At 47.6% G+C, this 27,664-nt stretch overlaps 1 protein-coding gene across 6 annotated transcripts in view; it reads left to right on the forward strand.

The window, feature by feature from the left end:
* The window catches only part of PITPNC1 (phosphatidylinositol transfer protein cytoplasmic 1), a 257,331-nt gene that overhangs the window by 202,525 nt on the left and 27,142 nt on the right, over positions 1-27,664 (forward strand). For all 6 annotated transcript variants that reach the window (XM_047081564.1, XM_047081562.1, XM_047081563.1 and 3 more), the window contains exon 6: positions 8,154-8,249. In XM_047081564.1, the coding sequence (XP_046937520.1) occupies positions 8,154-8,249 (96 nt within the window). The remainder of the gene's footprint in view (positions 1-8,153; positions 8,250-27,664) is intronic.

The raw sequence follows: 27,664 nt of genomic DNA on the forward strand, positions 1-27,664 counted from the left end.
TGGTAGACAGTTCTCTGAGGCCCCCTAGACAGAAACTCCAGCAGCCATAAGTTATATCCCAGCCTCAGGTGTCTCTGGGCCACACTGTGCAGGCACATGGAGGGGCTCCTTTCCATGCCACACCAAAATGGCCAATCTTTTGAATCATCCTTGCTGGTTAAATAATGATCCTGAGCCCAGGCTACTATGGGCCATTGCTGAGTTTCCTCCTTGCTGAATTTGGACTGGAATACTCTTGTCTGAAGCATACCTTTTAGTACTCAGTACTTTAGTAACATATAGATTATATTTTATATGGTGGTGTTGGTTCAGTCATGCATTCAATCTAGTCTTCTCTCCAAAATCACAAGCCCCCTTGAGAGTGGACACATTCTTTTTTTTTTTTTTTTTTTTTTTTGGGACAGAGAGAGACAGAGCATGAACGGGGGAAGTGCAGAGAGAGAGGGAGACACAGAATCAGAAACAGGCTCCAGGCTCCGAGCCATCAGCCCAGAGCCTGACGCGGGGCTCGAACTCACGGACCGCGAGATCGTGACCTGGCTGAAGTCGGACGCTTAACCGACTGCGCCACCCAGGCGCCCCTACACATTCTAAAAGTCATAGTGTTGAACACATAGTAGGTGCTTCATAAATATTTGCTAATTGGGGTGCCTGGATGGCTCAGTTGGTTAAGTGTCCGACTCTTGATTTTGGCTCAGGTCATGAACTCGTGGTTTGTGAGATGGAGACCCACATCAGGCTCTGTGCTGACAGCATGGAGACTGCTTGGGATTCTCTGTCTGCTTCTCTTTCTGCCCCTGCCCAATTGTGGTTGGTCTCTCTCGCTCTCTCTCAGAACTAACTAACTAACTAACTAAATAAATAAATAAATAAATAAAGTAAAATAAAATACTGATTTTTTAATTGCTGTGCATCTACTTTCTTCTTTTCAGAGCACCATTTTTAAGTAATTGCACCGTTAGAACAAATTAACAGTTACCCAACTCTGTATTCCAGGTGGGGGAGTGGAAGGGGACGCAGTGCTTTTAAAAGACCAAAGAAGACCAAGCTTTTTTATCTCTATCTGAATGGCAGTTGGAAAATAAGTTGGGTTGGATCACAGAGTATACATATTAATGAAACAGTCACCATTGAATTGTGTAGGTGTGAAAATGTTCTTGGTGAGAATACCAGTAAAGATGGGGTAACGAAATGACGGTTTGCCTTGTCAATAACTTGGACTATGTTTTATCCCAGCCATAATTGCATTTTAGGCTCTGTCCACTGGGTGTACTGATGACAGATAACAATCAATAAACCATGAATCAGACTCTAGCCCCATATGCCTAATGTGTTAACCCATGGACCATCATTGCCTGCCCTCCACCAAACCAATGGCCATCTTGCAAATCGAGAGCATTAAAATGAAAGGATTGTTAAAACAGTAATTCTGCCTCCAAGGCTCCTTCTTGTTGAACCTGTTCTTTGTTGGTATGTCTTCTGTCAGTTGCTTCCCCAGAGACCTCCCAAGTGCAGCAAAATGACGTTAGAGAACAGTGGCTCAGCTGGGATTCTTTTCCCTTTAATCATATGTGAAGCATAAAGCAAGATGACTGGTGAATTTTTCTCAAAATCCCTACCAATCACCCACCTCTACCTTGGACTGATAGCTTCAGCTGATGGCAGGAAGATAAAATACACACAGCTACTAAGCTTGGATCTTTTTTTTCCTCTTCAGTTAAAAAAAAAATCATAGACTTTATTTTTTAGAGCAGTTTTAGGTTTACAGAAAAATTGTGCGGCAAGTACAGATAGTTCCAATCTAAACTTGGATCTTAGGGGCACCTGGCTGGTTCAACCAGTAGAGCATGCAACTCTTGATCTCGTGATTGTGAGTTTAAGCCCCAAGTTGGGCAGAGAGCCTACTTTATAAATAAGTAAATAAACAAACAAACAAACTTGGATCTTAAACCACTAAAGTTACCATTATAGAGAAAAGGGATGCAGAATCTGTGACTCCCAGGTTTGTGGATTTCTGAAAAGCCACTGTCCCCAGTGCTGTCCCTCACTGGACTGTAACAAGAGAGATTCCAAATCTAGAAAGACATCCCTCCCTGTTCGAGGAAGAAATCTAGTGCATTGTTAAAATGCATTTCATATTTGTCAGTGTACCTTTCCCTTCTGAGTTAGGACCACATGACTCCTATTAAATAGGGGGCATTTCAGGGCAGCTGGCTGGCTCAGTCAGAGCATGCAACGCTTGACCTCAGGTTTGTGAGTTCGAGCCCCATGTTGAGTGTAGAGATTACTTAAAAATAAAATCTTTAAAAAAAAACGGGGTGTCTGCCCTTCTCCGTCCCACCCACCTCCATGTATCTATACTCTCCTGGGGAAATGATTTTTTTTTTTTTAACGTTTATTTATTTTTGGGACAGAGAGAGACAGAGCATGAACGGGGGAGGGGCAGAGAGAGAGAGGGAGACACAGAATCGGAAACAGGCTCCAGGCTCTGAGCCATCAGCCCAGAGCCCGACTCGGGGCTCGAACTCCCGGACCGCGAGATCGTGACCTGGCTGAAGTCGGACGCTTAACCGACTGCGCCACCCACGCGCCCCGGGAAATGATTTTTAAGAATGGAGTTTTCATGGGTATTCTCCCATACTGGGATATTTAAGCTGTTTGCTTCCTTTCTCTGTTTCTTCTTGCCATTACAATAATGTCAGGATGAAAATCTTTGCGCATGAAGCTTTTCCTTCATTTAAGATTCTTAAGATAAATTCTCAAAGCTTCAGCTTACTAGGTCAAAGTATATTAAGATTTTAAAGATGTTTCATACTTAATGTTCCTAATACTTTACAACAAAGGGGAAATTACTCCCTTTTTGTTTGGAATCTATAAGATAATATTTACTCAGGAGATCTGCCTTCTCATTGTCGTAGTGCTCAGTTCAAATCAAAAAGAGTTTGTTTATTGAGCGCTCATTGCCTAGTGGGTGGGTGGGAGAAGGTCGGGAGAGTCAACCGGATTGGCACTGATATCCACTGCAGATGATCTGTGGGCGGGCATGTCTCTGGTAATTAACCAAAGATGGGAACATTATTCTTGGGGATGTAGGGAAAGTACCACAATTAACTCCCTAAGCCAGCTCCCATCTCAGAAGGGAACAACTTCTCCCCAAGAAGCTCCCAAGACCATCAAGGTGCACGGCACCTGTGTTAGGTGCGGGCCTGACGGAGCCGTGACTTGATGTATCAACAAGATGCATCTCATCATAAAACTATCTCAGCAGATCTCGTATTCCCGCTGAGAGAGCCAATGGTTTGACCAGAATTTTGGCAGCTACTTCTGCTGCTGGGGAAACCCAAATGAATAGTAGTTACTCATGGTGTTTTCCTCTGGGGCCTGACTAAGCCTCTGTAACAGTGGTGGCTTAGTTCTGGATTGTGCCCTGAAACTGAGCATGAAGATCCGACCGTTTCACACCCCCCCCATGTGGCCTCTGATTACACTCCGTCGTCGTGATCCCCGGCTCTGTTCCATTTCTCTGCCTCAGCGCCCCTGTGGACGACCCAAGGCAGCTGGCTGTGAAGGGGCAGAGAAGGAATGGGCCAAAGAGCAAGATGCAACACGACCCAGAGGTCACTCGACATCACAGACGTTTTAACTGGAAAGAATCTCAGTGGTCCTCTGGATCTCTTGGTCTCAACCTCACTGGGGCCGCAGATCTCTTTAGTGATCAGATGAGAGTGCTTGAACGCTTGCTCCAGAAAAACGCACCTCGCCACATTTGGGGTACGATCCCAGGATGTTTCACAGCTTCCTGGTACCCATCCGTTTGACGAAGGCTTTTATTTTCAGGTGAGGCTACAGGGACCCCAAGGAGGTACAAGGTCTTGTCCAAGGTTACACAGAGGAGATCATTGAAGTCCAGCTCAGCTCACCTGAGGCCCAATCTAAGACCTGTCGGCAACTACTGTGAAGTTCCCACTGGACATTGAGCCCTCTGTTGAGAATTACGGAAAGTTAGGGTGCTTCCGACCAAGGCAGTAGAACTCCTGCTCACGAAAGGAAACTAAGATCAATTAGTAAGCGATATTCCTGCCGTAGATTCCTCTTTGGGAAGTAAAAGCTAATGCCATCCATTAAGTCGGCGGGCACTGATTGAGCGCCTAAGAGCATCTCCCCAAATCTCTAATCATTGGGAGGTTAATTATTTATTGAAAATTAGAACTCTTTGTAACCTCGGGCCTGAAGACAGGTTTCAGTCTCAAGCCTCAAGTGATTTCTGTGGCTGTGTTCGAGCGGTGGGAACCCCACCCTGGAACAATTACTGTGATGGTGCTCCGTATTTCCAATGTAAATTAAGTGTCAAGGTAGTGAAGGCCGAGTAGATTCTGCAGCGATCTCTGCTATTCAACAAAGCAGAAAAGTTCCCAGCCTGAGGGGAGTTCCCAAACTCAGTTGCTCACGACACACATTTTGTCAGTAGTGAGAGGGGAAGCAGTTTCCAGTTTCATCTTTCTGGGAAGAAGCAGGAAACACTTTTGACTGACATTTATCTTCCCGCTTGGGTGCCGAAGGGCAGCTTTTTATCCCTGGAGGGGTCTGGTTGTGAAGGCTGGAGGCTCGCCCTGAATCTGAGGTTCTCTGTCAGCTCTTGTGTGACCTCAGGCAAAGCTCTTCGCTTCCTTGAGCCTTGGTTTTCTCATCTGAAAAATGAGAATTTTCTCATCTCAGTTCTCTCTCTCAGTGTCCTGATAATGTAGTTTTTTGTTGTTTGGCTGGTTGGTTTTTAATATTTATTTTTGAGAGAGAGAGAGAGAGAGAGAGCACGAGTGGGGGAGAGGCAGAGAGAGAAGGAGACACAGAATCCGAAGCAGGCACCAGGCTCCGAGGGGTCAGCCCAGAGCCCTACGCCGGGATCGAACTCACAAGCCGTGAGATCATGACCCGAGCCAAAGTCGGACGCTTAACCGACTGAGCCACCCAGGAATCCCTGATAATATAATTGCTAACATAAATGGCTCCTCCCCCTGGCTTTATAGTCTATTTTTTCATTGTAGCAAATACTTTATTCTGCCTTGCATCTTACGAAATAGCTTCCTAATCGGTCTTAGTAAATGGTAACTCTGTAAGGGCAGGAACTCAGCCCTCCTTGTCTTTGTAGCCCGCAGAGCTGAGGGCAGCAATTTATAGACACAGTGTGTCAGTAGGGCTCCATCAGGAGGCACACGGTAATTTGAATAGAGGGAGTGTAATATAAGGAATTGTTAAACTTTGATAGGTGGAACTATAAAGATGTAAAGGGAACCCCAAAGGGTACCCAAGGCTGAGGGAGAATACAGAAGGAAGAACAGACTCGGAAGAGGTCCTTCTCCGTGGCTGTGGGGCTCAGCCTTTACCGGAGAGGCTGTGGTCATGACCCACTGAATGGTGCAGTTTGCAGGTTTTCCTGGACCAGGGCCGGTCCACGGTCGCTAGGCACTGGGAAACAGCCCGCTGGGCACTGGTCAGATGACACTGTTGGGCAGGTGTGTAGAGGCGAGTGCCACAGCCAGTGCAAACCCTGGAACGCACGGTCCTACATGCAGAGGGCCAAGGTGAAGGCCAGGGCCGCAAGGTCACCAGGCAACCATGCGCTCCTGGCGTGCAATTGAGACAGAACGCCACTGAATGTCCCCACTGACGGACTCTGCAGCAGGAGAAGATCCAACACCAGGAAGAGAAGCCCCCTTCCTCCTGCCACGTCCCTCCAGTAAATGACGTAATGTCATAACTGCTATAAAGAAGACGTGCTTCTAGGGTCCAGTGCGTTGTCTCAGAGCAGAAACTAATGGGTTAATTCGCAGCTGAGGGGCAATAATGTGATAACTGGTATAATAGGTGATCAAAAATGTTTGGATTAAATTAGGAAAAGCCACACAATCTGTCAGTAACTCCCTTAACCCCTGTTTATTTCCCCTTCCTTCAGTCCCATAAATTTTACCACCAATAAATGTCAAACCTCTCTAACTTCTTTTGTAATTTACTCTCTAGAAGCTCATTTCCCTCTGGGGTATTCCATTTTGTTTTGTTTTCTTTTTTTTTTTTTTTTCTTTTTTTTATTTTTTATTTTTTTTTTCAACGTTTATTTATTTTTGGGACAGAGAGAGACAGAGCATGAACAGGGGAGGGGCAGAGAGAGGGAGACACAGAATCGGAAACAGGCTCCAGGCTCCGAGCCATCAGCCCAGAGCCCGACGCGGGGCTCGAACTCACGGACCGTGAGATCGTGACCTGGCTGAAGTCGGACGCTTAACCGACTGCGCCACCCAGGCGCCCCTATTTTTTTTTTTTTTTAAATTTTTTTTCAACATTTTTATTTATTTTTGGGACAGAGAGAGAGCATGAACGGGGGAGGGGCAGAGAGAGAGGGAGACACAGAATGGGAAACAGGCTCCAGGCTCTGAGCCATCAGCCCAGAGCCCGACGCGGGGCTCGAACTCACAGACCGTGAGATCGTGACCTGGCTGAAGTCGGACGCTTAACCGACTGCGCCACCCAGGCGCCCCTGTTTTGTTTTCTTAATGAGGCACATGTCTTTCTTCTCTTGGCACATACTTAAAAGAGACTCCGGTAAAGAGAGGGGGTGGGGGAGGAGAGAGAGGAAGAGAGGGGGAGGGAAGGAGACCCATGAAAACAACCTGACACCCAGTATTTCATTTATTTGTTTCTTCACTCAAACTTGAACTTGTTTCCATACAATCTCTTTCGTTTCAAAGCCATCCACCTGTCCTTCCTGAACACTCTTGAGTGTCCCCAGGCACTTGACCTCAAGTGGCAGTGGAAGGAGCCAGAGCTGATCCGAGAACCGGTCCTTCTCTCCCTTTAAGGAAGAGGCGGTGGCCACCTCAGGTCAGACTGGACAGTCAGTCTCCTTGGACAAATCCGAAATGTCCAGTCCCCGACCATTTTAGAAGACAATAGACAACAGAGCAAACATCAGACTTGGAGGATAAATACCAGCACAGATATTATTGGAAAGCATTTGGAAAAGACTAATAGTTTAAGTCACGAATCAACCAAGGAGAGTGTAGCATGGAAAGGGTCCTGCAGAGGCTGTCCTGTGGGAGATCATGTTATTAATAGGCACCAATTTGTGTCACATGTCAAGTCAGTGTTCTTAGGCACACTGTTCTGCCAAAATATTTCATTGTCTTCTGAAGAATCAGATTTAATCAGCGGGCACAGTTGATTTCCCTGGCAGGAATTAGCCAAACAGTGAGGTGGGGATACAGCTAAAGCTAAAATGTCTTCCAAGGATGAAGTGGTTTTGCAAACTTAGTCTGTCTACCAGCCTTCAGCAGGGCTGGGAAGAGCAACGCTTTAGGCTAGAAAAAATGAGAAGGGAGAAAAGTAGAAGAACTTCATCGTTCCACCAGAATTTATATCCAGGTATGTAGCTGTCTTACGTATTTCATTGCAAGTGATGGACATTCTGGGCCACTGGAACCTAAAGCAGGCGATCAGGGAACCTCTCGCCGTTTCTCCGCAAGCTCTCCCTTCTTACTCCTACGTGTCCCAAAGAAATCGTGTTCTTAAATAAACAAAAGTAATACGTGGGTTTATTCCTGGGTGATGAGATTGTGGACAATCTCTATTTTCTTCTTTTGGTTTATCTGTTTTTGTTTTTGTTTTTTTTCTGCCATGGGCATGTGTTGTTTGTGAAGGTAAACATATATAACATTTTTCGTGAAAATGAAACAAAACAAAACACCTTTGTCTTCCCTAAATCTTGGGCTCTGTTGCCACTTGTGGTCTCCTATCTAGCCAGACCCTTTGTAGCCTCTTCACGCCCCCTGTTCAGATTCACTGCCAAAAAAAACTCAGCAGTCTTCATTTTTGGAAGAGATTTATTTCTTCACTCTTGGACTTCTAAAAACAGACCACTTTTTCTTCTACTCCTCGCCAGGCGGTGATTGATGCTACACCTGCCTCTGATGTGACAAAATGTAAGCGACGAATAAAAAGCCTTTCATGAGTCTTGCACATGCCAAGGCCGGCAGAAAGCCCCAGCCAGGAGCACTGAACCATGTGAAGATACTCCGTGGGGTGTTATTCTGCCTCGGGCACAGTCACGCCAACCATAGGCGCCTGGAGATACTAACTTTTGATATGTTGCTCTGCCCTTTCAGATTTTTGACAATGAGGCCAAAGACCTAGAGAGAGAAGTTTGCTTTATTGATATTGCCTGCGATGAAATTCCGGAACGTTACTACAAAGAATCTGAGGTAAGCAGTAAATGTGGGATGATATATAGAAGAGATTCATTCATTCGTTCATTCATTCGTTCAACAGATAGTTATTAAGTAAGTCCTCAACCGGGAGACTTTCATCCATCTCTGTGTTGATTCAGTTTGGTCTCACATCTTGCTGGATTATTTGATACGAGTCTCAAAATTAAGTTCCTACTCCTCAGGGCCCTGGCCGCCACTCCATTTCAGTTTAGTTTTCCTGTCTCCCCAGCTCTGCCATCGTTCCAGGTAGCAAAATATCCCTTAGGCCAAACCATCCAACATACCGGCCTCCAAAAAAAACAGCAGTCACCTGTGACTTCCTGTTTTGCCAGGCCCTGCACAACCCGTCTCCCCATCTGCATGATCTGTGACGGCAGGGGCTGGGTTTTATTCGTATCTTTGGGGTGTGACACAAAGAAAATGCTCTCTCCATCCTCTGAGCGAATACTGAAACTGGAAACAGCTCATCTTAACACAGAACTTTTCTCTCAAAACAGGAAGTGCCTTCGTGAGGGCTTCTCTTTTTTTCCATTCTTGATGGAGAGTAAATCTAAGAGCGTGTCTTTTTCTACAGCTTCCCCCCTACTAGAATCCATCGTGTGCCTCAGTCCATCCAACCTTGTGATTTTACTGTTGGTGCGAGTTGCCATTTATATCCTGTTCGTATTTTATTAATGGCTGCTGGCGGAACTTGGGTGACCCCCCCCTTGTAAATAACATCCCAGCCCTGCGCTGACAGCAGATGCAGGGCTATTTCTGTTGTTTAGCAACAGGCAGCCAATCACAGTATGTTTGGACTCAGGGCCCCAGACTTGTCCTTGAGCCGTAACACATGGACCTTGAGACTCTTTCCTCAGATTCATTAAGGCTGATTTAAGACTAATAAATAAACCCGTTAAAAATGAATTCCACTGTTCTACCGACTGGGCTCCCAGTATGGTTTTGGATTTTTTTTTTTTTTTTTTTTTTGCCTCCACATTTTGGGATCTTAACCTGCCCTTAGCAAATGCTTAGCTGATTGATTGCGGGCGTGAGAGCTCTAGGGCTGATGTCTCTTCTTCAAACGATGGGGAGAGGCTGATGTGACTTACTCTCGGTTGGCCTCCAAGGCTGAGCTTTGTAGCGTCATCCACTGACACCAACACCGTGCAGCCAACCACCCTCATGAATTTTCAGAAAAACAGAGTGAAATGCGCTCTGCGTGACTGGGCCTGCGGAGGAGGAGGAGGAGAAACGTGGCCTCTCCTTGTCTCATCATACGGAGGATGTTCTACGGTTTCATATCAAGTCCCCCAGTACGTACGGGGCTTCGGGGACGCATTAGAGCACCACGCGGCGCAGCGGGGGAAGCTGTGTCCCGTCACTTCCGTGGCTCCTTCGGCCCGGGTGGGGGGCTGCCGTCTCCCTCTTCGCGAGCTCAGGCCTTCCAGGAAGGCAGAAGACTGAATTAATTTCAGCTCTGCCTCTTAGATTGCTTTGATGTGATCCTGCCTGGGACTCACGGGGATCCCTCTTGATTTGGTGGAAAGTCTTAGGATAAATATGGAAAATGCTAATGACGAAATCAACAAGTCTCATTGCCAGTCAGCGGGTACCCGATTCATCTCCTTGTGCTTTGTGCTCTCAAGAACCGTCCCTGGAAAGCTTCTTTTCATTTACACAGCCATTCAAGGAGCTTTTTTCTTCATTCTCCACGGTCATTCATTTCTCTTGGTCACAAAGTATTCTTTTCTGGACGCGGTTGGCCAGGGAAGCGAGAGGTGAATAGTCATTCATCCAATCAATGTTTACCGAGCACTCAACTGAGCGTCACATAGCAATATTAAGATGGTGACATGGCAGCGAGCAGAAGAGACGCTGAGAGTCCCTTCCCTCAGGACACGTCCAATCTGGCAGGGGAGCCAACAATAGAGAATCACTTGAGTACAGAAGGCATTAAAAGTCACAAGTGCTATAAAGAAGCATGCCGGGAGAGACCATGATGGGCAAACTGAATTTGAGAGGATGAGAGCAGGAAAGATGTTGTGGAAGAAATGACATACTGAGATCTGCATAATGAAGAGAGCTGGGGGAGAAGGTAAGAGGAGAAGATAACAGCATGTGTAGAGGTCCTGAGGTGACACACGTGAGGGAGCGAAAGAAGACCAACATGGCAGCAGCAGGAACAAAAGGGTGAATGGCACAAAGAAGACTGGAAAGGAGGATGGGGCCATGTTAAGACACGTAGATTTTCTTCAAGTGCAACGGAATGCCTTTGCAGAAATTAAAGCCGAGCATCGTGTGATCTGATCTGTGCTTTTAAAAGATTGCTCTGGGGGCCCCTGGGCGGCTCAGTCAGTCAAGCATCAGACTCTTCATTTCAGTTCAGGTCATGATCTCGTGGTTCGTGAGATTGAGCCCTGTGTTGGGCTGGGCGCTGACAGCGTGGAGACTCCTTGGGATTTTCTCCCTCCCTCTCTCTCTCTGCCCCTCCCCTGCTCGTGTGTGCTGTCTCAAAAATAAATAAACATTTTAAAAAATTATGAAAGATGTCTCGGGATGGAAAATGGACTGGAGAGGAGCACAGCAGAAGGCAGGAAACCGCTGAGGCCATTGGAGTCATCTGCATTATTGGTTTTTCACCTTATGTGCTGGTTTGAACTAGTGTGGTTGGAAACAGATGGTTTTGGGGGCGATTTTGAAGATAGAATTGGGCCGGGATTGGTCATGCACTGGATGTGAAGATGAGAGAAAAGCAGGTGTCAGGATGACCTTAAGGTTTAATGGATCGGACAACAAGTTGACAGGGTTGAAGAGTGGATTTCTGAGAAAGATAGATGGATTTTGCGATGCCAACAAGACATCCAAAGCACAGAGAAATGAGTCTAGAGCGTAGACTAGAGAAATCCGGGCCGGTGACAGATGCGGGAATATTTGGAAAATCCTGGGGATGAATGAGAGGGAGAAAGCATAAAGTATAAGCAGGAAATGAGTTTGAGTACCAGCATTGAGGGAGGGGGCTGCATGTGGAGATCAGGAGGAAGACGGCGAGGCCCCAGGAATCTAAAGAACCGGGCAGAAAGTTGGAAGGAAGACACGGAGAGTGCATGAAGGAATAGAAGTTTCAGGAGGAAGCGAGTGACCTGTTGCACTGAGCGCTGCTGGGAGGTCCGGTAAGATAAGAATGGAATACTGTCCCATAGAGCGGTGGCTGTCAGCTGGGGGAGTTCACCCCACAAAGACGCTTCCAGTATCTGGAGACATTTTTGATTGTCCCAACTTGGGGACGCTACCAGCAGCTGATGGGTGGAGGACAAAGATGCTGCTAAAGTTACCATAATGGACAGGACAGTGCCCCCTGCCCCCAACAGGGAATTACCTGGCCCCAAATGTCCCTCGTGCCGAGGCTAGTGACACCCTAGGGAAACCCTGCCCTAGAGGAAATGGTCACTGGAGATGAACGGAACTTGGGATCCAGCTCTCCCACCCTGCCACTCTGGCTCCCACGCAGAGCCAGCCCTGCCTGTCCCGGAGTCTCAGGATTTCTTAGCAGCTGTGGAAGAAAGGGGCTCCAGAGCGCTCAGCCCTGCACGCTTTCCACCAGGTACCCCTTCCCGGAGGATCCCTGGCCTACACTGCAGGTGGAATTCTTCCTCACTTGCCCTAGCAGTTAGACCACCAAGGAAGAGGCGTAATCGGGAGCCCCCAACAAAATCTTAGGGAAAGTATGCTCCGTGGGACTCCCTCGTGACGCCAACCCCACATCATTCCGCTTCCAGACTCCAGACCGCATAGGAGCCCACCTGAAGGGAGAGAAGGGAGTGTCCTAGGCTCATTTGGTTGTGTGTCATCAGCCAGGGGCTGGGAACAAGGGAAGGAGCCAATTCAGAAGGCAAACCGCTTCCAAATAAGTTTCCACTGGGCACCCTAAAGAATTCACATCCTCCTCCCCACCACAAGAGCTTTCTTCTAAAATGACTGGCCTTGTCATTCTCTGCTTCAGACCCCCTCACTGGCTGGGAGGAAGCCCCGTGCCTTAGCAGGGCCCTCCGCCCTCTCCCTCTCCACTCCCCGGTCCTCCCCACCTCTGCGCCACTCAGCTGGCGAACTTCTCCACTGGGGCCTTTCCTGGGCACCCCACCCCACCCGAGAAAACAAGAGCCGTCTTCTCCCATCACCGTACCTGCCCAGTTAGTCCACGGCCAGCACGTGGCAGACGCTTACGAGACGGTTGTTGAATGAATAAGTGAAAGCCGGGGCAGCCGAATTGGCTGTGTCAGCATCATAAATAGCATGTTTTCCACGGAGAAAGCTCAGGCGCTCGTGGGCTGACTCCGTTCTGCGATTTTTGATGCTTATGCCTTCGGACCAGGGCTATGTGGGTCACCCGTCTCCTCCCAGCTCCGGTCACACGCACCACTGTCCAGGCCGAGGCAGTGGCCTGAAGCATTTGCTTTCCTCCTCCCGTTTCTCCCTGGAAACCTCCAAGCCACACGAGAGGCGAGAGTGCCTCTCTTCGTTAAGGTGACTGGAGCTGGGAATTTTCCACTGGGTGCCCTCCGCCTGGCGGAGCCTTGTGCCACCACTCACCAGAGATTGAGAAGGACACTCTGGAGACTCGGATCAGGTGACAACACGGTGCTCTCCTTATTCTCGTTTTGCAGTGCTGCTGTCTCCTCGCCACACCAAGGGCCTGAGCTTCAACCCCCAAGAGCCTCTTAGCCTCAGGTTTTGTTCTCATGACCATTGCAAGACTCTGCAAACAAAACAAAACAAAACAAAACAGCGTGATTTCCCAGAAACAGGGAGCACCTCCATTCACCTCGGCACAGCCCCACCAAGGCCCCGCCCCCATCAATCGTAAAGCTCTTTGCATCAAGTCACATTAGCACCCCCCAAAGCAGGAGAGGGGAAGTGAAGCCAAAATCCGAACAGGTTGTGCTTGTCAGGCACTTGATACGTGGGTTCTTTCCTCTGCCAAGATTTCCATCCCAACCCTCTCATGCTCTGCCAAGGCTTCAAGGTGAAGATCCCAGCCCAGGAATGAGGAACTCCGTACAATATGTCAAAAGCGTGCCTGCGGAGGACACAGGCAGGGAGCCCGGGCCTGCAAAGCTGAGTTGGCAGTTTGGGGGCACAGGAACACATCTCAACACCCAGCCTACGGGACTGGTCCGGCCCGGCCAATTCCCAGAGTCAAGCTTAGAGAGCTCTAACTCGGAGGCCGTTGGTGTTGACTTAAGGTAGAGTCCGAGCTCTGTGTCCTTGATTGACCAGAGACGGTGATGTCTGTGTTGGCCTCCCGGGTGCTGCCCCCCCACAGCTGTCCACCAGGGACACAAATGTTGGGGGGGGGTGGCATACGGGCATATGCTTCTAAATGATCAGACGTGCCTTGCGTAGAAAGGAGCAGGGAACGTAATTACCTGCTGGAGCTAAGTTTATACATAGAGGACTTTTTTGTGCTTTGTTTTTACTTGTTGTTTTTAATCTTCATTGATTTATGTAAAGCAAAGAGGAGAGCCTCTAGACCATTGTCTCACACAGAGGGGCAATTTTTCCTGTCAGGGGACATCTGCCACTGTCTGGAGATATTTTTGATTGTCACCACTTGCGGGGGGTAGGGTCCTTATGGCGTCTAGTGGGTGGAAAGGCTGGATACGCTGCTTAACGTCCTACAAATGCACAGGACGTCCCCAAACACCGGGAGTGGCTAAGTCGAGAAACCGTGTTGTAGACCAATCCAAGGAAAGGAAATTTAGTAAAAGCAGTAGTAGCAAGACTCTTTCTTTCTTCCTTCCTTCCTTCCTTCTTTCTTCCTTTCCTTTCCTTTCCTTTCCTTTCCTTTCCTTTCCTTTCCTTTCCTTTCCTTTCCTTTCCTTTCCTTTCTTTCCTTCTTCCTTTCTTTCTTTCTTTCTCTCTCTCTCTCTCTCTCTCTCTCTCTCTCTCTCTCTCTCTTTCTTTAAGTAGGCTCCACACCCAGCATAGAGCCCAACACAGAGCTTGAATTCATGACCCTGAGATCAAGACCTGAGCTGAGATCAAGAGTCAGACACCTAGGGTCGCCTGGGTGGCTCAATTGGTTAAGCGTCCGACTTCAGCTCAGATCATGATCTCACAGTTCATGGGTTCGTTGGGCTCTGTGCTGACAGCTCGGAGCCTGGAGCCTGCTTCAGATCCTGTGTCTCCCTCCCTCTCTCTCTCTCTCTCTCTCTCTCTCTCTGCCCCTCCCCCACTCACGCTCTGTCTCTCCCTCTCAAAAATAAATAAACATTAAAAAAAAAGAGTTAGAAACTTAAACTTAACCAGCTGAGCCACCCAGGTGCTCCTAGTAGCAAGACTCCTTAGTGAATTTTTTTAGTTTGCATTCACTAAGGGCCTACTGTGTGCCAGGCTCTGTGCTGGGCACTGAGGTTACAGAGGCCCTGATTGTGTCTAGTCTCTGCCTTTGAACTTGATCTTTTTTTTTTAAATGACAGAAATTCCGGGGCGCCTGGGTGGCTCAGTCAGTTGAGCGTCTGACTTTGGCTCAGGTCGTGATCTCACAATTCATGAGTTCCAGGCTCATTTTGGGTTCTTTGCTGACAGCTCGGAGCCTGGAGCCCACTTTAGAGCCTGTGACTCCCTCTCTCTCTGCCCATCCCCTGCTAATGCTCTGTCTGTGTCTCTCAAAAAATAAATAAACGTTAAAAATATTTTTTTTAATAAAAAATAAAAAAAATTTTTTTAATGACAGAAATTCCTCTTTCCCTTTATTTACAGGGATGTAAAAGAAGTCCCCATCTTACCAGTGATAAAGAGAGCATAATAATTAAAAAAAATTTTTTTAATTTTGAGAGAGAGAGAGCACGAGCAGAGGACGAGCAGAGAGAGAGGAGAGAGCAAGAATCTGGGGCGGGGGCCAGTGGAGAGCCTGATGGGGGCTCGAAACCGCAAATCGTGAGATCATGACCTAAGCTGAAGTCGGACACTTAACTGACTAAGCCACCCAGGTGCCGCTAGAGCATAATAGTTTTTTTTTTTTTTTTTTTTAATTTTTTTCAACGTTTATTTATTTTTGGGACAGAGAGAGACAGAGCATGAACGGGGGAGGGGCAGAGAGAGAGGGAGACACAGAATCGGAAACAGGCTCCAGGCTCTGAGCCATCAGCCCAGAGCCCGACGCGGGGCTCGAACTCCCGGACCGCAAGATCGTGACCTGGCTGAAGTCGGACGCTTAACCGACTGCGCCACCCAGGCGCCCCTATTTTTTTTTTTAATTTTTAAAAAAATGTTTATTTATTTTTGAGAGAGACAGAGTGTGAGTGGGAGAGGGGCAGAGAGAGAGAGAGAGGGAGACACAGAATCCGAAGCAGGCTCCAGGCTCCGAGCTGTCAGCACAGAGCCCGACGCGGGGCTCAAACCCACGAACTACAAAATCATGACCTGAGCTGCAGTTGGACGCTTAACCGACTGAGCCACCCAGGCGCCCCTAGAGCATAATAATTTTAATGGAGAAATTTACAATGTTTGGAACACGGGCGCTGGGAAGGGCTCATGTAAGTGATGCTGCCCAAAACCATGGACTCCTGAAGTGGTGTAATAGAATTAGGACAGTACCAGGGAGGTTTTAGCTAGAATTTGAGAGCATTCCCCTTGAGCTGGATGCCTAAGGGGACTCCTTTGAACTCAGTCTGTAAGCCCCTGGATTCTAGAATCTTCTTGGACCGGTAGCCCGTTCATTGGTCACACCGATCTAAACACCCGTTGAATTCTCTCTTGAGGGAAAAGAACAGAACAAAAGAGAAACATCTAACTCTTCCAATAACCGCCCAGGGTGAGGATTAAATGCTGTTTGCTAAGTCCGACGGGCCGCGGAAAGGGAACCGAGAGACCAAATGAGTAAATATTGTCACGCTTCGCTCTACCCTTCCGTACAGAGTGCTTCGTCCGAACTGCTCGGCTCCCTCAGATTAAAATCTTCTCATTTTGGTCCTCATGTTGGCGATTTAGGGTGGTAAAAATTTTCACTTGTCTCCAAATGGCCAGGCTTAACACAGCTGCCTCACGCCGGGTACGTGACGTCATCTTTCCCCCCCTTTCCCTCCGTCTGTCTGTTTCTGAGAGTAACGCAACTGTTTTGTGATGGGTTCCAACTCACTGGGGCCAGGTGCTTCTGGGTAGTTGGACTGACCGTATCGTGGAGAGGAGGGGACACCCTCTGCCACCAAAGTGCTCCCTGGTGACCAGACGCTAACATCAGCTGCCGGGTCGCAGGACCCGGAGCCCTCCTCGGTGGCAGGGTCTCCATGAGGCCAATGCTTTAGAGAGGGAAGGACTTGGAGCGGGGGGGTGGGGGGGAGGAGTTCTGGAAGCGGCCAGAGCAGCAGATGTAAAGGGAAAAAGTGGGACACCCTCACTTTTAAGAAGCCTGTAATCCAGGTATCACAACATAAAAGGCTAAGTAAGGAACAGCAGGAGGCCGCGGACCAGGAGGCTTCGCAGCTGAGGTTTACTCCCCTGAAACTCTGTTCCGTCATCACTACAGGATTTCAAGGAGGGGGCAGCTCTCTAAACAGAAGCCATCAAGACAGGCTTTAGAGGAATGGTGGCATCTGAGCGGGACCTTTCAAAAATGATGTTCTTTCCTCTTTGTTCACAAAGTAAGATGTGGTCCTTGTAAACGACAACGGCATCGACCACCACCAAAAGCAAAAAAACCGGCATAGGAATATATAACATCGAAAAGACAAATGTCCTGTGATGTCTCGTCCCAGAGATAGCTGTAGTTAAAGTCGGTGTTTCTGATGTGTATACTTAACCATAATGCATAAGTGACGTTATTTTATGAAAATAAGCCCACCCTGTGCAACGACACCACACTGTACCGCTTGCAACGTGTAGGTTTTCACGAACAATATAAGCTTGCCGCCTGTTTGTGGCAGCGCACGTGTCCCTAGCAGGTTTTGTAACAGCTGTATGACGTGCCAGTGTGTGGTTCCTCTGTTCTCGTGCCATTCGTCGTTTGCTGGACATTTGAGAGGGCTTTCCATTCTCTTGCAGGGATAGTACTGTAGGAAGCATCTCACGTGCTATCTTTTCCGTGTTGTTCTAATAATGTTGCTGCAGATTATGGGGCACCTGGGTGGCTCGCTCAGTCAGTGGAGCGTCTGACTCTCGATTTCGGCTCAGGTCACCATCCCAGGGTCATGGGATCGAGCCCTGCATTGGGCTCTGCCCTAGGCATAGAGCCTGCTTAAGATTCTCTCTTTCCCTCTGCCCCTCTCTCCCACTTGCTTTCTCTCTCTCTCTCTTTCTCTCTCTCACTCTCAAATAAAAAAAAATAGAAGGGTGCCTGGGTGGCTCAGTCAGGTAAGCGTCCCGACTTCAGCTCAGGTCATGATCTCATGGTTCGTGAGTTTGAGACCTACATCGGCCCAGAGCCTGGAGCCTGCTTCAGATTCTGTGTCCCCCTGTCTCTCTCTGCCCCTCCCCCGCTCAAGCTCTGTGTCTCTGTCTCTCGAAGATACATAAACATTAAAAAGTCTTTTTAAAAATTACCTTCTGATCCACACGTGTGTGGGAGCAAACCGAATTTTGAAGATGAGTAAGGTTGAAGAGCAGTGTATTGAGGGCAGAGGCAGTAATAATCCCCGTGCCTCTTCAAGGGTCAGTGAATAACTGACTGAGTCAGAAGGGAAGAAGAGCCTTGAATGCCAAGCTAAGGAATTTGGATTTTATTCTGCAAGTAGCAGAGGGCCTTCAAAGCAGGGGTCACCAGCCACCATGCAGCGGGACTCCATTTGTGACCTCTCCTGAGAGTCTAACTCCTCCAGGGGATGGTGAGGCCGGGCTTCTGGATGCCAACGGGTTGGTGATTCTCCAACTCCACCAGCCTGTTTCTCTCCCTCCGCCATCCCTTCCACGAACAAGCGGGCTTCAGCCGTTTCAACAGCAATAATATTTTGTTAATGAACAGGAACTTTTAGAAGTGAAAAGGCGTTAAACAGCAGTCCAGCCCTCAGCAACCCTGGCTACCACATTTTTACACCAATAATCAGGAGCTCCCTTCCCTAGGAACAAATAGGTAATCTCTTTGGGATCTCATTTCTTCCAAACAAAAGAAAGCTAGGTCACCGAGTCTTGACAAAGTACCGTACCTCGTGCTGATTCTTAAAAGCACCTCTGTTCTTTTGGCCTGATTATGCGGAACTAACTACTGCACTGTTTTAAGCAAAGCCAATTTTACTAGGAAAACAGTAGTGCCCAACTCCAGCCTCGAGAAAAGGTTTTCATTTTTTAATTTTTCAAAGGAAAAAAAAAATTTTAACTGCTGCAGCAATTTGCACGAACGAGGTCCCCCAGAGCTCGGTGCTCAGAGGATCAAATCTTACCAATTGGATCAGGTAGTGAAAGGCCAGACCAAGTAGGTCAAACAAAATTGAGGCAAATGAATTCCCAAATAACAGTTCGGAACCAGAGATTCTAAGCCTCTGCCGGGAGTGGAGTTGCTGATTGTGGCATTGGATCACCGACTGAATAGAAAAAGTCCTTGGAGGGGCGCCTGGGTGGCGCAGTCGGTTAAGCGTCCGACTTCAGCCAGGTCACGATCTCGCGGTCCGTGAGTTCGAGCCCCGCGTCGGGCTCTGGGCTGATGGCTCGGAGCCTGGAGCCTGTTTCCGATTCTGTGTCTCCCTCTCTCTCTGCCCCTCCCCCGTTCATGCTCTGTCTCTCTCTGTCCCAAAAATAAATAAACGTTGAAAAAAAAAAAGAAAAGAAAAAGTCCTTGGGGCTCGGATGCCTGGGTGGCTCAGTCGGATAAGCCTCCGACTCTTGATCTCAGCTCAGGTCTTGATCTCAGGGCCTTGAGTTCAAGCCCCTCATTGGGCTCCAAGCTGGGCGTGAAGCCTACTTTATAAAAGAAAAAGTCCTTGGGAAATGGCTCCATGCCCCAAAAGGAAGGACTCATCCAAGCAAAACACCCGTAAAAGGAGAAACAATTAGGCTTGTTGTAGAGGGATCTATGCAAAAGATAACCTCTAGAGCCTACGGGTGGGGATTCCCACCCATTCTTTCCGTGTGAAAATGACTCAACCCCAAGGTAATAAGGGACCCTGGCTCCCAGTCGCCTCCCAAGTGATTACAGTCATTGTGCTGTGCTGCATGGCCTCCAATTACTGTACCTTCAAATGAGTGGATGGAGAGATGGCAGGATGGGATGGGATGATATGACGTGAAAGGCACGACACTAAAATGACTAGGACAGGGGCGCCTGGGTGGCTCAAGTTGAGCCTCCGACTTCAGCTCAGGTCATGATCTCGTGGTTCGTAAGTTCGAGCCCCACGTCGGACTCTGTGCTGACAGCTCAGAGCCTGGAGCCTGCTTCGGATTCTGTGTCTCCCCTCTCTCTCTGCCGCTTCTGCACTCTCTCTCTCTCTCTCAAAAATAAGATAAACATAAACAAACAAAGAAAATGACTAGCATAGTCTCTGGTTCATAATAAGCATTTAATAAATGTCCCCTCCCCCTGCTTGGGCTCCGGCATTGAGATCTACAGATGTGTTGCTGGGATGGTTCCTCAGTAGAAACCATGTGTCTTCGGAAAGCGGCTGCCGTGAATGGTGCTCTGGGAGTTTGCATATTGCGTTTTACCTGTTGGCATGACTGCATGGAGAAGAGAAACAGAGGAGGGTTGGTTCCAATCCCTCTAGTTCTCAAGATCACAGAATCCTCTGCGGGTACAGCGAGCTCCTTCAGAAACTACAGCCATTTTTTTATTGCTGAGACTTTTTAAAAACTATGTTGTTATTTCTTCTGCTGTTATTTCATCTGAATCCAGAGTGACGCGTGTCTCTGATACTTCACCTCTAGGAAACCTTAGCAGTTACGCTTACCGTCTGTCGTGCTAACTTCGAGCTGTCTGTGGCACCGGAGTCCAAGAGGGTGCCCAAGGCAGTTTGGGGCATTCTGTCACTGTCCGACGTCCTTACCAGGCGTATTTTAGAAGAATAACTTTTAAGACTTTAAAAGAAGAAAGAAGGAGCCAAAAGTGAATAGATGCAACCGAGCTTTTCAATTCTGTCCCATGGAGGGACCCCTGGGTGGCTCAGTCGGTTATGCATCCGACTTCAGCTCAGGTCATGATCTCACGGTTTGTGAGTTCGAGCCCCGCGTCTGGCTCTGTGTTGACAGCTCAGAGCCTGGAGCCTGCTTCGGATTCTGTGTCTCCTTCTCTGTCTCTGCCCCCCCCCCCCTGCTCACGGTCTGTCTCTCTCTCTCTCTCTCTCTCTCTCTCTCTCTCAAAAAAAAAAAAAAAAAGAATAAATGTTAAAAATTAAAAAAAAATTCTGTCCCATGGAGAACCTGTTTAAGAAAACAGGCATTAAATCCACAACTTGCTCAGGACTTGGACCAGCTACATCAGCCTCTGCTGTTTTTAGTTTTATTAAATTAAAGCATCAGAATTTCTTAGCCCTTAGAGCAGAGCTCCCAAATCAGGTCAGAATCACCTTGGCACCTTTAAAAAAAAAAAGCAGATATCTGGACCCTACCCTAGACTTACCAAACGAGACGCAGTAAGACAGGACCCAAGGATCTACATAAAATTACACCGGGTTTGGGGAAATAAGCCTCAGAGCAGACCTTCCCAACTTTTGCCTGCCATGATACATGTGGAAAGTAGTTTTTTGATTGGCATATCAGGGAGGACCTCCCGGTGAGAGCTGACCAGCCTCGCGGGGTCACATGGCCTAATGTGCTTAGCCGGTGGCCAAGAGAAAGAGTATCTTTCCACATCTATGATCTATTCAAGGTAAGGCAGCTCTGCCTAAGAGAGCTCCATTTTCTGTATTCGAGCTTTTGGGTTTTTTTATTATTTATTTTCTGTGTTCAAGTTTTTATGCCAACTTATTGTTATTTAATTTTGTGGAGGGAGAAGGTAATAGCAACCTAAGCCTGGAAAACTGCCTATTTCCCTACTAAGGGGAGGGGTCAATGCCTTTGAATATCACTCCGTCTGTTGAGAATCTGATACCATCTGGGGAGTCACATCAGCGTTGTCCTTGCCAGCCATTGGTGTTAATTATAATATGCATTTGTGCAGGTTCCCTTCTAAATGGTTTCTGAGCTGGGGACTGGCTTCAGATTGACCCCCAGCAGGTCCTCTGGCCCAGTCTCGTCCCGGCCTTTTCCCAGTTGGCTCTCCAAGAATCTGTGGCTACAAGGCTAATGACGGAGGTCATACTTTTCCCCTTGAGAGACAAGACGTGACCCTGTGATTCTCTCCTCCACTTCTTCTCTTTATTCAGACTCCAAGTACAACTGTTCAGCTTCTGCTCCAAAAATATCCAGGAAAGAATAGGTGTTATTAAGTTGCCTGTCTCCGTCTTAAGGGGCCCAGAGAAAGACCTACAATTACCAGCTCATTAATTTGGGCCTCAGAAGTTTCAGCAGATTTCTCACAGAAGTGCTAGACCCAGACCTAGACGGCCAAGAACTAACTTTTGAGAAAAATAAAAGTCATGGCTAAGTTGTTTTCATTCAGTTATATCACTTAAGCCTGACAATCCAATAGAATAGATACTGCCTCCATTTTATAAATAAGGAAACCGAAGCTCAGAGAATCTTAAATAACTTGCTGGAAGTTTCCAAAACCTCGATTTAGACCCCGAATTGTCCAGGCTTAAAGACTGAGCTTCCCCCACACCAAGCTGGTTCCTTCGGTTAAAGCTGGAGGTACAACTGTTGTCTGTCTTTGAAGAACACTCAATTGGTTTCCTCTCTAAATGTACCTCATTAACCCCGAGTCTCACCGATCATATGAATGGAGGACTTGGGGGAAAGACAGGGTAAGAGAAAGGGCCTTTTTAACTCCCCTTAGGTTTATTGATCTGCTAGCACTCCATTTTACATCTTTGGGGGAAATTTTCCTCTTTGTGAATATTCTAGAAAATAGTGGATTGGACAAAACAAACCTAGACTGGAAAAAATAAAAACTGGCCTTCCTATAACTAGGTAATGCAGGGACTCATTAAAGAAAAAAAAAGATGTCCTAGCCCCTAAAGAGATATCTCCAGACCCCAGTTTGGAAAACATTCCTTTTCTCACCCTATCATCCCCACAACAGTCTTGAAGTTTTTGGTTTTTTGTTTTCTTTAATGTTTATTAATTTTTGAGAGAGAGAGCGAGCGAGCAGAGTGTGAACAGGGGAGGGGCAGAAAGGGAGACACAGAATCTGAAACAGCTCCAGGCTCTGAGCTGTCAGCACAGAACCCAAGGCGGGGCTCAAACTCGCAAGCCATGAGATCATGACTTGAGCCAAAGTTGGACACTTAACTGACTTGAGCCACCCAGGCACCCCAACAGTCTTGAAGTTAAATAACCTGCCCAGGTTTACGCGGGTAGTCGTTGCTAGAACAGAAATTCGAACCCAGGCGTGTCTCGTTCCAAAGCCTTTTCTGTTGCCTCCTTAGTTCGGTTCCACAGAACCTTGCGCCCCTCAGGGGTGCTTCCGGGCCCAGTAAATAATGCAACGCATTGTGTCAAACAATAAAGGTTGAAATAGCCCTAGGACTCCACTTGTCACTTTCACCTGCCTTATAAATGTATTGGGATTCCCAATAATATTCTATTTGGAAAAATGAAATGGGTCCTAAAGTTAAAATATGTCTGAAATCTCCTCCAGGTTTAAAAATGGAAATCCTGTATTGCCTTCAAATTACAGATTGATTGGCTGAGTGAACATCTCTATCCTGGTTTCTCTTCAAGTTGGAGGTCCAGGTTTCCCAAAATAATACAGTACATGAAAGGCAAGCTCGATTTAGGGACAGTTAATCCAGTGCTGATTGCTGTTGCCATGTTGCAACTCATCAAGAATATTTGTTAGTCTATTACAAGCTTTTGATTTATCAAGCTATCTAAGGGCCAAATTTGTATGTCCTCGGTATGGATCAAGGCTCCTCATGCGTCATAGCCTGTGTCCAAACAGCACTGCTAAAAGCGGAGTGAGCAGGGACAGTCCACAGCAAGCAATCCCAGTTCAAAGGCTGCAAACCGAGCCAAGTCTGAACCACCCTCCTTTTTGAGCGGAGCTTGCCTCATGGGCTCTTAGGAGAGCTGGTGCCTGGCCTCACCGTCACACACAGTAAGACGGGGGTTCTTTGCAATGTGCCCTTGAGTGACCGTACTGGTTTTGATAAGGTGATCTTAAAAATATAAAGTCATATGTGTTAGTGCTGAAAGGAACAGGTTAGTGTTATATAACAGGATTTTAGGGAGCCGTCTCTGGTTGCTCTAGAAATGAGCCAGGCCCAAAGCTGGGGACAAAGGGGTTATGACTCCACATTCCACGGGCAGGTGCTAATCACCGAGGCCAGGTTCTCCCCAGGGCTGGGACTGAGGTGGCCCAGCTGGCCCTCTCATCATGGCCGGGCCACCCGTCTTCCCACCCCACTCCCCTGCCCCCCTGCCCCACTTCTAGTCTGTATTTGGAGAGGGGGGAGGAGAGTTCATTGGGGGTACACTTCTTGCCTAACCCCAAAGCCTTGTGAAGGGAGTGTTCGGAGGGCATTAATTACAGAAATTGGGACATCTGCAAAAAAGCTGACTCTTTGCCAAGCTGCAAACCTCCAGGTCCAGCCGTAGCACTGCCACCCTATGGGACAGGGGCGAGACTGAAAAGTGGCCCCAGAAGTTTGTAGGGGAGCATAGACATTGATGCCTACTGCCCATCTGGAGATTTCTGAAGGAGGGGGCTTTTGGAAGGAGCCCATGGTGGGAGCTGGGGTGGAAATGTGGGCGAGTCCGTCTGGGAATAGGATGCAGACATTCCCTTGGTCCTCATGCAAAATGAAGATTATCGTGTACTGTTTTAGAGATTTGTCCGGAGAATTCTGGTATATTTGCCCTGAGACCAACTGTTGCTCCAGTTCTGCCACACCGACCTGGTGTCCAACAATTCAGTTCAGTTCTGACATTACCTGGAGTTGGCGTCAGACCCCACAAGTTCAAGGGCTCGGTCCCCCAAGGCCGCTCCCACTGTAGATGCCCGTCACAAGTCCAGGACCACCCATACAAGTCAGGGCTTCCCACAGTCTCCTCCTCTGGTTGGAAAATTTGCTAGGAAGGCTCGCAGAACTCGGGAAAACACTTTACTTATGTTTACTAGTTTATTACAAAGGGTATACAGCTCAGGAACAACCAAATGGAAAAGAGGCACAGGCCGAGGTATGGGTGGGGGGAGGTGCAGAGTTTCCCTGCGCTCTCTGGGCATGCCACACCCCCCAGCGCATCCCTGTGTCCACAGGGAGCTCTCCAGATCTTGTCAAGAGTTTTTCTAGTTCAATCTCCAGCCCCCCTTTCTCCCTCCCCAAAGGTCAGTGGGTGGGGCTGAGGGTTTCTACCCTCAGCACGAGAGCTTTCTGTAACCAGCTCCATTCTGAGGCCATCTGGGGACCTCACCCTAAGTCACCTCAAAATAGGTTTCTTATTATATAAAGATGAAAAGGAAAAGTGTATCTATAAAGTGCTTGACCCTGGCTGTGGTGCACAGGAAGCATCTAATAAACATTAGCTAGCGTGGCTATTTTTCCTTCCAACCTCTCTTTCTTCTGATCACCTCTGAGGATTTTCTTTGGACTTAAATCTTCTCCCTCGGTCCTAACAGGCATCAACAGTGGTTACCCTTCCAGCTGGAGACCACCGACTATTAAATTATTTTGTGGTTTGTGCTCATATTTTCCATTCTCATGCTCCCTCCTCCAGTAGAGAAGTTTTGAGTTTTTCTGGCACTGAATTATAACTGAGAAGGGCTCAGAACACACACCAAAACGCCTCCCCACCACATCCCCCCTTTTCTCTGCCTTTCTGCGTGTCAGTAGCACTTTATAAGTCAAGCTCCTTTAAGAGAGTCGCTTTGCAGAGGAATAGCACAAATCACTCAGCGTTTGTGGTATACTCGAGTGCCAAGAGCAAATGCTTTAAAAATAGCACTTTAGGTATTAACTGCTAACAAAGCAAGAATTGGCTGCTTGTGGCTACAATTTGCATTTAGGGTTGTTGTTTGGTTTTTTTTTTTTTTAAGCTGATGCACAGCAGTTGACCTTTTAAGTAAAGTTTTAGGTCACTTCTCAAACGCACTCTGAAAGCTCCTTAGTTTTGTTTTGCTTATTTCAACAGCTTTATTGAGAAAGAGTTCACATACCATACAATGACCCATTTCAAGTGGCAAATTTGATGGATTTCAGTGTATTCACAGATATGGGCAGCCGTCATCACAATCAAATTTAGGACAGGTTCATCACCTCAAAAAGAAACCCTGCATGCTTTAACTATCACCCCCCCCCACACACACACACACCCGGCTTTTTTACCCCCGATCCCACCCCAGCCCTAGGAAACCCCTAATCTTTTTGTCTCTGTAGATTTCCCTGTTCGAGGTATTTCATCTGAATGGGATCCTTTAATATGTGGTCTGTTGTGACTAGCTGCTTTGAAAGCTCCTTAATTTTTTATGTGCATTCCTTTTAGGATTCAAGTTCAATGAATCTGAGTCCAAATTCAGAGCCGAATTTTACCTGGTTGAAATGCCATTCATTGATGGGGAATGAGGATATATTCATCACGTTGGAGTCTTCAAGACTCCAAGAATGCAGGAAAAAAAAGTCCGATAAGTGTTGTTAGTTCATCCCTATTTTAGGACTGAGCGTTGTAGTTACATAATGTAACAATTCCTACCCAGTTACTGCTTAGCCCTATTTCATTTAACATTTATCAAAAACTTCTAATTTCAATTAACAGGGCAAGCCCCCGTTGGATTTAGTCCTTTGTGGTTCACATTGAAAGCATAATTAATCATGGAGACTTTAAATCTCAGTGAATGTAGACTGATAATATTGCCTCTGAGATGCTAGCTGAGCCCCAGCCAGGCCAGGACCTCCTGGGGGCTCCTCCTTGCACCTCCCGGATGTGAGACTGATTCTAACAAACAAAGAGACACAGTCTCGAAAGGACTGCACTAATGAAGAGGCCCTCGGCCTCACCTTTCGGCTTCGCCTTTCGGCTTCGCCTTTGTTCTGCTTTGTCCAAGTGCAAGATGGATGAAGCCTGGAGGTGTGACTGACTCCAGGGAGAGGAAGCCTTCTAAAGAAGATGTGCCTGCATGGAAGGGGTGGCCAATGTGGAGGCCAAGGGCAGGCTGTTCCAAATGTGCCAATTTGGCATTTGGTTATTTTAAATAAAAGTTACTTAAGAGATTGGCTGTGCAAGAAGGACACTCCAGGACACCTGGCTGAGTCCGTTGGTAGAGCATGCAACGCTTGGTCTCAGGGTTGTGAGTTCAAGCCTTGCATTGGGTGTGGAGATTACTTGAAAAAAAATAAAATCTTTAAAAAAAAAAAAAGGAGGACACTCAGACCCTTCTCTGTCCCCCGAATGCAGGAAATCAATCTCCCTTGTGAAAGGTAGCCTCATCAGGAAGTAGAGAGACCTCCTTATCACCAGAGGTGGGAAGTTCAGGGTGCAGAAGGCTGTGTAAACAACCCTTGTTACGTTTTTGTGTATTTACTACCCCAGCCCAAATTCTGTTTAGAATACCTTCCTAACTGAAGCTCCCAAAGTTTTCTCTGTCCTGTCAGTCCCTCAGAGATTTATTCTCTTTGTGTAAAATTTATGAAAACAGGGGCGTCTGGGTGGCTCATTTAAGTGTCTGACTTCGGCTTAGGTCATGGTCTCGCGGTCCGTGAGTTCAAGCCCTGCATCGGGCTCTGTGATGACCGCTCCGAGCCTGGAGCCTGCTTCAGATTCTGTGTCTCCCTTTCTCTGCCCCTCCGCTGCTCACACTGTCTCTCTTTTTCAAAAATAAATAAACATTGGGGGGGGGGGAAATATATATATATATATATCTTGGTAATTTCTTCAGGCCTCAATTTCCTTATTGGCCCTCTGTGCGCACATAATAACACTTTGGGTTTTTTCCTCCTGTTAATCTGTCTCATGTAAATTGAATTCTTAGTCCAACTGGAAGACCTTGAAAGGCAGAGGAAGAATTTTTCCTTCCCTTCACCAGTTTGGTCCGTCTGGCTTGGGAGATTACCTCCCTCCACACAGATGGGCTGTAACTCACTACGAGGGCCCGATCTGCCATGTGCCAAGCCTGGGGAGTACCAGCAGACTCCGGAGCCAGAGCTCTCATCGGAGATGAATTTAGAAGCCCCCAGCCAGAGGAACTTGCAGCCTGACGTGATCCCAGCCCGCCAGCCAGCTGCTGGGCTCCAGGAGCCGTACGTCACGCAGCCTGGAGGCAAGAGCACTGCTTCCCCGGCGGCCCGTGGATCCACCCGCAGCCAGGGCGCCAGGTTCATTGTTCCGTGACCCAGTGAGTGGGCATGCTACGCGAGAGCTAGTTACAGGGGACCCTGTAAGACTTGCCTTGTGAAAACTATGACCCACTGGTG

Source organism: Lynx rufus, unplaced genomic scaffold (genome assembly GCF_022079265.1).
Source record: "Lynx rufus isolate CCGP_SWC_20201006 ecotype Redwood Valley unplaced genomic scaffold, mLynRuf1.p SCAF_18, whole genome shotgun sequence".
Taxonomy (NCBI): Eukaryota; Metazoa; Chordata; class Mammalia; order Carnivora; family Felidae; genus Lynx; species Lynx rufus.